The 12,275-nt window shown below is 33.7% G+C and overlaps 1 protein-coding gene across 1 annotated transcript; it reads left to right on the top strand.

Annotated features, from left to right (window-relative positions):
- Positions 1–1,318: 1,318 nt before the first annotated feature.
- LOC128176059 (sushi, von Willebrand factor type A, EGF and pentraxin domain-containing protein 1-like) lies at positions 1,319–9,461 on the top strand. The gene is made up of 26 exons (XM_052842096.1): positions 1,319–1,457; positions 1,546–1,747; positions 1,888–2,013; positions 2,152–2,281; positions 2,385–2,503; positions 2,609–2,791; positions 2,916–3,101; positions 3,497–3,751; positions 3,835–4,032; positions 4,299–4,502; positions 4,626–4,807; positions 4,910–5,189; positions 5,304–5,465; positions 5,556–5,717; positions 5,826–6,024; positions 6,130–6,290; positions 6,395–6,571; positions 6,683–6,913; positions 7,018–7,188; positions 7,374–7,577; positions 7,683–7,946; positions 8,040–8,222; positions 8,447–8,626; positions 8,716–8,809; positions 8,903–8,986; positions 9,111–9,461. The coding sequence occupies exons 1-26, from the start codon at positions 1,398–1,400 to the stop codon at positions 9,202–9,204; spliced, it is 4,491 nt and encodes a 1,496-aa protein (XP_052698056.1). The 5' UTR covers positions 1,319–1,397; the 3' UTR covers positions 9,205–9,461.
- The last annotated feature ends 2,814 nt before the right edge of the window (positions 9,462–12,275 follow it).

The raw sequence follows: 12,275 nt of genomic DNA on the forward strand, positions 1-12,275 counted from the left end.
AATCACAGACTTAATTAAGGGATATTTTGTGCACGTCAGCCAAATTTACAGGTCAAATGAGAGCATTTAGACAGGAGAATTTATAGACCATTAAAAGTTTAAAGGGTTATTAAACATGAACGGAATAATTTCTTGTTAAAGAGATGAATGGAGTCACAAAAGTTTAAAGCTTCAAGACCATCGGGGATTTCCCTTACATGTACATGTACTTATTTTTTTTTTTAAAAAGCAAGCACTGCAAAAATCATAGCTGTTTAACCTTTAAAGTTGATTGTTTTGTTTTGCTTTTTAAATTTTGAAAAGTCTTAGTATAACCTTGTTTTGTTTTGCTTTTTAAATTTTGAAAAGTCTTAGTATAACGTTAGAAAATGGTTACAAATCATCTTAGGTTTAGTTATGGGAAAACCAATTTTTTGAAAAGCCAGAAATTATTTCAACAATCGCCAAGCAACGTATTTTTCATAATTTTAAACAGTCTCTACTAGCCTCTGTCTTTAAATCAATTTTATTATTGTCAACACAAAATGTAAAGGATTTGTGCAATTTAAGTAAATATATTAAGAATGCTTTTGTAATCAGAAAACTGTATGTATAAACTTGCCTTTTTTCAAGTGACCAGTATATGTATTATAACATGTGCATATTAATTGTATATGTCTATGAGCTGTACAGCTGTTGACTAATAAACAATACAATACAATAGTTTCACTCACGTTATAAGACTTTATGTATATGTATCTTTTATAGAGTGATAATGAAGAGAAATTATCAAATTGAATGGAGAAGTTTGAACATTCTAAATACGTTTGTGCAGCGACTGGTTGCACAGAAGGTTTATTAAAAATCGACATCCTAACATGTATGCCATTTATGTTTTGAATTGTTTTTAGGTTCAATATTGTTTGAGCAGATAAATAATCGATATTTAATGTGGATGCAAATGTATTGCATTCCAAAAAATGCTATTTTCTAATGCAAACAACAACCTTACGAATTTATTCAGACTATTCAAAGTCAAAACATTGTGCATTTTATGTGTTTGAGCGTACTAATATGTTAGAAAGAAAGGGGGGTTCTAGATATATATATATATATATATATATATATATATATGTAAAACCTATTGACGCATATTATCCCTTATATATGATAGTTATAAAGGCCATTTAAAAATAATCTGATAAGTGTACAAAACAGCCGGGCGGGGAATTCCAACGGTATTTAAAGACTAGGAGGAAGAACTTTAAATTATTTTCTTGTTAAATGAATTAGCTTTTTGATAAATGTTCTTCCTTTTTGGTTTTCAAAACAAATTTCAGCAGATTATTGAAAGGCGAATCGCAAACAGCAGCTCGCTGACTGACTTACAGAAAAAAGAGAAAAAATATACTTAAATAATGAATACATTCTTGGTTTTAATGATATTTTTTGGACCAGATTTAGCCACATCTTATTTGGTATGTATACCTCTCTCTCTCTCTCTCTCTCTCTCTCTCTCTCTCTCTCTCTCTCTCTCTCTGTACACTCTTAAATTGTAATTAACAGGAGCAGGCTGAAAAAAGTACTTGTTACGCCCGAGATTTGGAGCCTGGACGTCTATTGTCTTGCGTGGACATTGAGAACTCCCCCGTATCCACTGAATTGGGGGTCCCTAGCGGCTCGTCTTGTAATATGGTGTGTCCCCACAAAGACGTCAACGCCTGGGTCACGTGTGATGACGGCCGTTGGAGCGACTACTACATTAAATGTAATAAGGAGTTATTCAATTTATCATTTTTTATATATATTTTAGAATTCACATTACTATTGATCTACGATATTTTGGAATTTAAAGGGAAAGAAGGAGGTATTATAATAAAATAGCTAAGAAAGTATCTTTTTTTTCAGACTGTGATGAAGCAGTTGTCTCGAAGAAACGTCACGTGATCAAGAAACGAGGATTCAGATTCCGTGCCAGAATCAGGATCAGATTCAGAAGCGGAATAAGAATCAGAGCTTGCTTCTTCTGCAAACGTAAGGACTCTCAATGTTTTTTTTAAATTGCACTTTTGTATACAAGTGCATGTAGCTCTTACTTTAAAACGTGAGTTATGATTTTAACTTCTTCAAGTATACTAGTAGTTTCTGATGTTTTTGACCTGGTGTTTTCAGCAAGAGATACGTCAGCGCCAATTCTAGCGTGCCCACCAAATCAAGAAGTCGAAGCAGAGAAATTGCAGACCGAAATGAGGGTCTCCTGGCCAGAACCAACAGCGTCCGATACAAAAGATGGAAAAATCAAGTAAGATTTGCCTAATTTGACAACTTGGCTTATTCGTTCATACTCAGTAATAATCAACGACATCTTCTGCTCGAAAATAAGACATCCTTGCGTTTCTTTCCAGACCAACCCGTCGAGGGAAGGCTTCTGGAAGCTACTTCTCGGGCAAAAGCGTTGTATCCTACTTTGCTCGTGATAAGGCAGGAAATATGGCTCGATGTTCTTTCACCGTTACTGTCAAAGGTACGAATATTTTAAAAGATGACCCAAAAAGATGAAGCAGACTCGGGCAATGATCATGGGGATCGACAATGAGGTTATTGTTTCTTTTTAATTATTATTTTTTAGTAAAACGATGCCCACACCACATACCTGTAAGTGACGGCTATTACCAATGCAAGCCTGGTACGGATCCCCTCTATGGCGCAGTGTGTACGTTTGGTTGCTACAGTGGGTTTCAACTTGTTGGAAATTCTCAACTGGAGTGCATGTACACGGGTGTATGGAATCATTTCCCTCCTTCCTGTCAAAGTAATTCATTTAATTTATGAAAGAAATGTTTTTCTGTCCTTTTTAGACGAAACAATTTTTAACTTTTTGGTTTAACTTTGCTGTTAATAAGTATGAAGGTTTATTTCAAATTAAATTATTTCAGAGAAAACTTGTCCAACTTTACAGCCATCTGTTGGGAATTTGAAGTACTTATGTACCGACGAAAACAAGTACCGCAGCGTATGTACGTATTTTTGTGAGAAGGGATATGACATCACTCCTGGAATGTCGCGTGTTCGGGTTTGTACAGCAAATGGTTCTTGGAGAGGAGAAAAACCAACTTGTAAAGGTAAATCCCAATATTCATAAATCATCCGAAATAATTTAGGAAGCAAAGGAATAGAGAACTTAATACGAATGGTTTTAATTTTTTAGTTCATAATATTAACCAAATATCGATCCAAGAGTATTCGTTATAAAAATATAAATGCCAATTTTGAAAAATGTCAATTTTGCCAAAAAATTACAGTTGCTCGTCAGATTGTCATATGGTGCATTTTATGATAATAATTACTTTTAAAATTTATTCATATTTCATCTTCTACGTCATCATCATCAGCATCATCATCATCATCATCAGTATCAGCATCCTTTAGATATGTTTTATTAATTATTCTAACTCCTTGTCTTACATGCGTAAAGTTGATATTAAAGGTTCATGACGAGACATTCCCTTTATCCTAGATACTGACCCTCCCAGGTTCATGAATTGTCCACACACAGTAATTGCATACGCCGACAGAAATTCTACGCACGGTGTTATAACTTGGCAAGAACCTTATGCTACAGACAATCATGACAGCGTGGTCAATGTTACCAAAGAAGGCAGCATATCTCCGGGGGACGAGATAGCCGCTGGAAGCTACAAGGTTAAATACAAAGCTACCGACAGTGCTGGAAACAACGCAAAAACGTGCACTACAAACATCATAATGAAAGGTAAAGTCAAACTCATTTTACTTTTCATTTGGCTAGAGGTTATTAATCAATAAATATTCTTATTGATATCGGATTTGTTTTAGTCCTCTCTTGTCCGGTCGTGCATGCCACCCCGTTTCAAAGTGTGAGCTGTCCCTGGGGATCTAAATACGGGAGTCAGTGCGAGTTTAACTGCGGTCCAGGAACGGAGAGGAACGGGTCTCAGGTGGCGGTATGTGAGAAAAGCGGGAGTGGTGAATACGGATATTGGACGTTTGGTGACATGCAACCTTTCTGTAAAGGTTTGTTGAATAAACATGCAATGGTATACCCGATATATTGAGCTGTTTATGTTTTGTTTTGTTGATTTCATTTGGGGGGAGGGGTGTTTTTTTAGGGGGGGGGGGGTATTGCTTTGTTTAAACGTTTTAGAATGTTAAAAATCTATTCAACTTTTGTTAATTCTTTCATACACCATATAAGATTGTTAAAACCTAATTTTCATGACGTTGCATAATCCAACAACTGTTTTTGGATTCTTATATAGACCAATAGCGTTGTTCTTTAGTATTACAGAGCTGCAAGCGAGAATTGAACGCACCTAAAAATGGTGCTATTGCTTGTGATTACTGGTTGGGCGGAAAATTTTGTCAAATGATGTGTAAAAGTGGATATGATGTCAGACGTGGATCGGCTTTCTATGAAATGATTGTATGCGGGGATAGTGGCGAATGGTTTTTGACAGGTGGACTTCCGCTTCCAGACTGCGCGGGTAATCACAAAGTACAGAAAATCATGAAAGAATAAAAAAAAAGCTCACTGTTTGACAATATATTTTATTGCTGAAAGTGTTGACAATTTCAAATGTTCATGTCGGTGACAAGTTTTTTTTCAGGGACCAGAATGGCAAACGGGGGAAAACTTCGAATGTCAGCCTCATATTATTTTAATGGCGATTGTACAAACCCCTCTACAAGAGACGAAATAAAACGCCAATTTATTGAAACGTTGAACAAATCAAAATACGCACTGGTATGTCAGATGTATGCCAAAGACTGCACAGTTGACAATGTTCAGGTACTAATTTTCTTTTTCGTGAACAAAACGAAATAGAGTTGCATTGAAACATGTCTACCAAGTTCCTGTTGATAAATCATTCATTGTGATCCATCTTTGTAGATTAAATGTGGCTCTGTCGGGAAGAAACGGTCAGCAGAGATGAGAATAGATTTTGATATTGCTGCCAGTTTTGACAATTCTACATTTGTAGACGGATTTGTTCAACTTAGAAGAAATCAATTCAAAATAAGTAATGCAATACGAAATGCACAAGCATCCGGTTTCCTCAATTTTAATTTAAGTGCAGATGGACTCATGGAAATTCAAGACATTGGAAACTCTGAATTATCGCTGGAATGTCCGGAGAGAACCAGTCCTTCATACACAACTATATCATGTGGTATGTAGTAAGTAATTTAGAGAGGGAGAAAAATTTATGAACATTTTTACATATAGCTTATATATGTACATGTAGCTAAGAATAAATAATATCATCCAAAACTCTTTTCGACAGTCGAATGTGCACCAGGCACCTACTATGACGTCATCACTGAAACATGTCCAATGTGTCCTCGTGGGTCCTACCAGCCATTGAGTGGACAGGATCACTGTAATCTATGTCCTGTAGGCATGACAACGAAAGCACATGGAGCGCAGGATCTATCGCACTGCGAATGTGAGCATTAATAACAAATACATCCACTTATGCATTGATGAACAAGCTACATTGATATTTTGTAATGCAACTATGAATTTTTACAATCAGCTGGTTGTGAACCTGGGTCTTGGTCCGCTGATGGGACGCCGAAGTGCTCATTGTGTCCAGTAGGCACCTTCTCTGACCAATTTGGATCCTCCCAGTGTACGGAGTGTCCGGGTTCCTCTACCACTGTTGCTGAAGGAGCCTCCAAAAGGTCACAGTGTCAAGGTTAGCTTCTCTCTATGGTTAAGACATCAATCGATCATTGCATTTTGTCATCAGTAAAGTCAATACACTGAATGTTATAAATCTTATGGATCTATTTTTGTTTTACAGAATTTGATCTACAGCTTTCTACTGGGAGTGTGGTTTCTATACCATTTTCTGCACAGAATGGTGCTAACCAGTTCCTGTTTACTGCTTGGGTGTACTTAGAACAAACATCAAACCATCTTGAAATCAATATATCTTCAGCAAATGGAACAGAACGTTTGATTATTGTAATTGGTTCAAAGGTTCGCGTCAGCAATATAAGGTTTGTTATTACATGTACATGTACTTTCCTCACAATATCAGAGGCAAACTACAGTATATTTAGATTAATTGTTATTTCAGATTCATATTTTTTTCTCTTTTTTAGTCGAACAATTGAAACAAGCCAACAACTTACCAGTGAAAACTGGCATGTAATTGCATTGGTCATGGACAATGATGATTCCAAGTTGTATATTGATGGACAAATATGTTTTCAATCGTCAATAAAATTCGAATTGCAGACAAAAATGAAATTGACACTGACGGGTATGGAATCATCTCCTCTTCAAATCGTAACTTAAACGTTGAATATAGCATCGTTTTATGTTTGATCAAACTGATGAATGGCATTTTGACCTTTTCCATTCCAGGTTCATCAACACTGTCACAGTTAAATATATGGAATTACAATGTAGCAAACTTTTCTCAAATTCTGTCTATGACGTCAAAATGTTCAAACAATATAAGTGGTGAAATATTGAACTGGAAGAATTTTGAAAAGATTTTAAATTATGGAACTTTTAAGCAGATGCCGAGTGAATGTGATGGTAAGTAATTAATCTAATTTTTCAAGTAAGTAATTTTTAATAATTGTTAAATGATTTTAAATGCCAGTGAATGATTCTAATATTCAAGCATCTGACATAATTGATTTTTAGATTTTGACAATTGTCGCTCAAATCCTTGTCGCAATGGTAGGTGTATCGACAAAAGGAATGGATCTATTTGTGAATGTGCTTACGGTTTCTATGGCGACAATTGTGAATGGAACATAGATGATTGTGTTGATCACGCATGCGAGAACAACGCCACCTGTGTAGATGGCGCTGCAGAATATACATGCCAATGTTCCTATGGATTTAAAGGAGAACTCTGTGAAATTGTCATGGGTACATATTATTTCTAATTTATTATATATAAATATACATATAAAATTTGTGATGCCGTTGATAAATACACAAAAACATGTCATTCTCATACATTTATTGTACAGTTGACGGTTCTTGGGGTCAGTGGGGTGAGTGGTCCTCCTGCTCTGTGACTTGTGGAAATGGAACACAGCAGAGATGGAGAGTCTGTAACGACCCAGCTCCTGATAATGGCGGCCTGGAATGTCCGGATAACAGTACTGACAGCAGACCTTGTATCCAAGACAGTTGTCCTGGTAAAGTCAACATTATCATTCCAACTAACATTTGAAAAAAAATACCCCCTTTTTGCATTTCTAGATTTTAAAAGAATTTGATAAAACCAATTAGGCCTGTATGAAGCAAGTTAGCAAATTTCTTTTATTTTATTCATCATTATCATTCTGTTTACCCTTTACTTTGAACTTTTTACTTGGTATAGAATGTGCAGCATTAGAAACACTTGAGCACACTATCTGGACCTGCATCAATGATAGCGTCGGTGTCAACTGTACTGTGGACTGTGCTGATGACTATGATTTTGACCATACTATCAAACCTTACTATTTCTGTGGACAGGACACTTTCTACCTTTGGGATTTCCAAACAGACGACAATCCTTACGGCAAAACGCCGTACTGCTCCAGTGAGATTCTCTGAGTTTATATATAGTTTTAAGGCGATGAATTCATTACTTTCACAATTCAGATGTTTGTCCTTTAATCGTAATTATGTTTTCATTGTCTTGCAGAAATACAGGATGGAAATAAAATTCAAGTTGGATTTTCTGCCTCATACAAAGATCTTTCCTGCGACTCCTCGACTATGTATAGCGAAACCAAGACAAAGATTCCGGAAACCGTTCAGCGCGGCTTGAAAAACCTTAACTGCATCGCATCAGGAACTTGTTCCCTGAACAAAGCCAGTGTAACTGGATGTAGCCTGAGGTCAAAACGATCTACGACGTCAAGCAGTGCGGGATTTCAACTGTCTCTATCGTGTGATCCAAACATACGTAAGTTCCATACTGAAACTCTTCACAACTAGGTCTTTTTGATAATTGCATTCTAATTACTTATTTTTGACATTATTAATTTCCTATTTCCAGACGGATCTGAAGAATGCTACATTGCCTTGTATACATCCTTTGACGATTTGCAAACTTCAATTCAGAATGATTCATTTGACACAACAGTTCAAGGGTCATTATACGAGGTTGATATGGCAAGTCTTGATGCCACAAGTACTGTCTTGTGCCCCACGGGTTCTGTCGCTGTTCAATTCTATTGTGGTATGTATATATCTTAGTTTCATCAATATTCGAGGGCTTTATTTTTCGTAAAATTATACAAAACGCCTTATTACATGTACGACTAGACAACGAAAACTGGTGATAGACAAATATTAATAACAGTATACAAACATTTCTTCGTTCCGATAAAGCAGTATTAGTAAAGATTGGGTTCTTACCGGTTTACTGTTTATGTATCTGATTTACAATTTTCTCTAATTTAGTTCCATGTGGACCTGGTCGGTACTTAAAAAATGATGAATGTGTAAAATGTGACTTCGGAACCTATCAGGATCTATCGGGACAGCTGTCGTGTAAGGAATGCCCAGATGATACAACAACCACCGGAAGAGAGTCCCGAAGTGTGACAGAGTGTTCGGTTGAAATACCCAAAGCATCAAAAGGTGCATTTTGTTAAAATTTGAAATTGTATTTCCAGAAAAATTATGGTCAATAGATTAGTTTCCTTATTTTTTGTTTTTAAACTTTTCAGAATCAATTTACGTAACACTTGGAGTACTTTGTGGAGTCGTGCTTTCTGTTGTTATTGCGATGACCTTCGTTTACTGTAGACGATTTATGACCATGTAAGTATTCAGTTCCCGTTTGTCATTTTTCTATCAACATATTTAGTCATGAATTTTTCAGCAGTGATTTATTGTTAAAGTTATATTTTACAGGAGTCCTATGAAAGAAAATTCGTGGGCTTTCAAAGTACCCAAGAAAACAAATGTTTTGCAAAACATTTCTTCCAAAAAACTTGGGTAATTTATATTTTGAATTTTTAATTCTAATAGCAGAAATACACACTAATAACGATTTTGGGTAAGGAAATAGCTGGTATTCCTGCAAAATTGTATTTTACCACATAGTTTAATCTTTTTTCAGGAAAAATTTGGATAAACCATATACGATGCCACAGAAGAACTTTCCTCCCGTCTCAGACGACAGAAATATCGAAGTTATATACTTACCACATTAGTCTTATTCCATGTATTAACAAGTTCTGGTGTTTTTGTCTGTGATAAAACAATGATTGAGTCTTCATATATATTTTTCAATAATTACATAATTGAATGACACACCTGAGAAATCGATACTCATTAAACGACTAAAATTATTTTAGTATTTTACCTCTACGTACAATAATTAAAACATTAGGTAAATATAAATAATAATGAGTATACTATATGTTAGCGATCATTACAGTCGATACGTGACCAAATCTATCATAAAGTAATTCACCCTTTTTGGATTTGACTGAAATGATCATCCAAAAGGAATGATTCCTCTCATATATATATATATATATATATATATATATATATATATATATATATATATATATATATATATTTTTTTTTATTTTTTTTATTTTTTTTTTTTTTCGGAAAAACTCTTTTTCAGCATCTATATCAGTACAATCCAAGATTAACATATATTTGGATTTTTCTAGTGCATGTATAGTTAAGTCTGTCGATCACTATATCGAATGTGGCTACAAATTTATTTATAATGAGAATGGACATTTATACTAGGTGATGATAAATGGAATTTGGAGTAACAAATGAAATCTTAGATGATGTTGAGTTTACACTTAAAACTACATTTTTAAATGACTGGAGTCAAATGCTATTTTACCAATGTCTTCATTATGTATTGTGCGTTGTTTTAAATGAACAATTTTTGTTACTTAATAAACTATAATTCTTGATTTCTGTTGCTTTTACATGTACTTAATATATATACAAATTCGTAGTTTTCCCACCGATTAACCGGTTACTTGTATCAAAGTACAAATGGCATTTGCATTTTATTACATTGGACTTTATCAATAACTGTTTTAAATAGTATAAAATGCAAGATAGAAATATTCTGTTCAAGTAATACGAAAATATTTTTCATAATAATTATTCATTAAGTAATTTAAAACATAGAGCAAACAGTTTAATAATAGTTTGTGTGTGTGTGTTCCATTTGTAATCACAATAGATAGATAGATAGATAGATAGATAGATAGATAGATAGATAGATAGATAGATAGATAGATAGATATAAACAATTGATGGATTTATCTGTTGAATTTCATTAATCGGTTAATTCGACAGTTAAAACACACTTTATTTTAGCAGATAAAACAAGCTTTCAAAAGTCTTTATAACCATGAATCAGTGCAACTCTTTGTTTCCAAAATAATTTTGAAATGCCTGAAGTAAAAATGAAAAAAAACAAAAGTTACATCTTTTACAAAGCTGATACTGCATTTAAATTATTATTAGAAAGCGCATTAATTGTAAATATAAGACACTTTTTAATTTTTAAATATGATCTCAGTCGATTTGAACTCAAAAGTTATAATTTTTTTTTTAAATTGCTCTTTCTAAATTAGAAAACCAAAGAAGACATTAATATGCACATTTTTTTAATAATTAGATATACATGTAATTGAAATAATACTTGTTTATACATGAGAACACTTAAGCTATCCTTGTCTTAATTGTCGTAACATCACAGATTACTAGTATACATTTACACTTCTTTGGAAAAACTGCAGTCTAAGGAACGTTTAGGTTATAGGCTGTTTGAACAATAATATCTTATACTTTATCATATAAATAACGATGAAATACAGAAACAAACTAAAATTGGCGAATCGTCTACTGAAGTGATAACTACATAGTATTTTGATTTCAGTTATTAATATATTCGATCCGTGCTTACTATCTATTAAAGAAATATTACTACAGTCAGGTACTCTTTACACAATTGCACTGAAAACTATAGTTCCATTCAACATCAACAGATACATGTACAACATTATGACAAACGTTTAGGATATCATTGTATATATTTTAAGTGAAAAAAAAATTAACGTGAAATTATTTTTGAAAATCACTTTTTTCCAAGAAATATAAATGTGAAGTATTCATTATTCCTACGCTATCTGCCTCCTTAGTCTTTTTCACGAAAAGATAGGTCATTCTTCGGTTGACAATTTTTCACCAATGAATATTGCTTATATTATTACCATAATTACATGTATATTACTTCCATGATTATTGTAATAATAGTTATCACATAATCTCTTTAATTATTTATTGTGTATGAGTTTGTTTTTCTTTTCTTTTTTGTAATGACGGAATGGTTTTATGCAACACCTACGAACTCTTTGGATATGGGGTAACGCATATCTATTCTTGTATATGGCGATGATTGGTCATAGCTGCATATTAAAATGTTGGAGCCAGGCATCAAGTTCAATCTTAAATTAATTACATGTATTATCAAAGTAACAAAATATTGTGTCATTTAAAATATTTGGCACGATTTTATTTTGTTTTCATATGGTTTTTAAACCCCTTAAAAGTAAATCTTTAAAGTCTTTAGAATATTGTCCAATGGATAAAGTTGGGGTTATTAAAAGGGAATTTTTGTTCCCCACTTCCTAGTTGCTTTGGTTTGGCAATGCTCCTGGGATCGGTGTTTCAAAAACATTAAACCTTTAAATAGTTCATATCAACACAGAAAGTTCTCCGTTATTTGAATTTTCCCAAAGAGTACGAGACTTTTTATGAAGTATAATAGATTTAAATGCTTACGTCAGCTAACATGAAAATTGATCTTTTTTTCCAAGAACTTTTTGAGACCCTAAGCAAGATCAGACTACTTCCCCTCCGACCGTCAATACTAACATTGTGGGCTGAGTAAAAGTTTGTATCTATAAGATGGTTCATAAATAAAAAATCAGAGTTTTTTAAAAACTATAAAAGTGCGTTATTTTTATCAGAACAATATTGCCCACGTTTTACTTTATACGAAACTAATGTGTTAATTTGTTTAACGTGTTAAGATGATTTACGTGCCGACTTATATTATATTACTACTACACTTATATTGTTATGTACAATAAAACATGGCTATGTGCATGCTTTTAGTTGGTCTGGCTTTATCAGAAATAAATACAATAAATATACAATGTTAAAAAGATCACCGAGATTTCAACTTACATGGTACAAGTATATTGTACTTGATCAATCCTCTAAGGATGCCCTA

This window comes from Crassostrea angulata, chromosome 3 (genome assembly GCF_025612915.1).
Source record: "Crassostrea angulata isolate pt1a10 chromosome 3, ASM2561291v2, whole genome shotgun sequence".
Classification (NCBI taxonomy): domain Eukaryota; kingdom Metazoa; phylum Mollusca; class Bivalvia; order Ostreida; family Ostreidae; genus Magallana; species Magallana angulata.

Coding starts and splice junctions, on each gene's coding strand:
- LOC128176059 (XM_052842096.1), top strand. CDS start 1,398: ATGAATACATTCTTGGTTTTAATGATATTTTTTGGACCAGATTTAGCC. Junction 6,025..6,129: donor GTTCGCGTCAGCAATATAAG/GTTTGTTATTAC, acceptor TCTCTTTTTTAG/TCGAACAATTGAAACAAGCC. Junction 7,578..7,682: donor CAAAACGCCGTACTGCTCCA/GTGAGATTCTCT, acceptor ATTGTCTTGCAG/AAATACAGGATGGAAATAAA.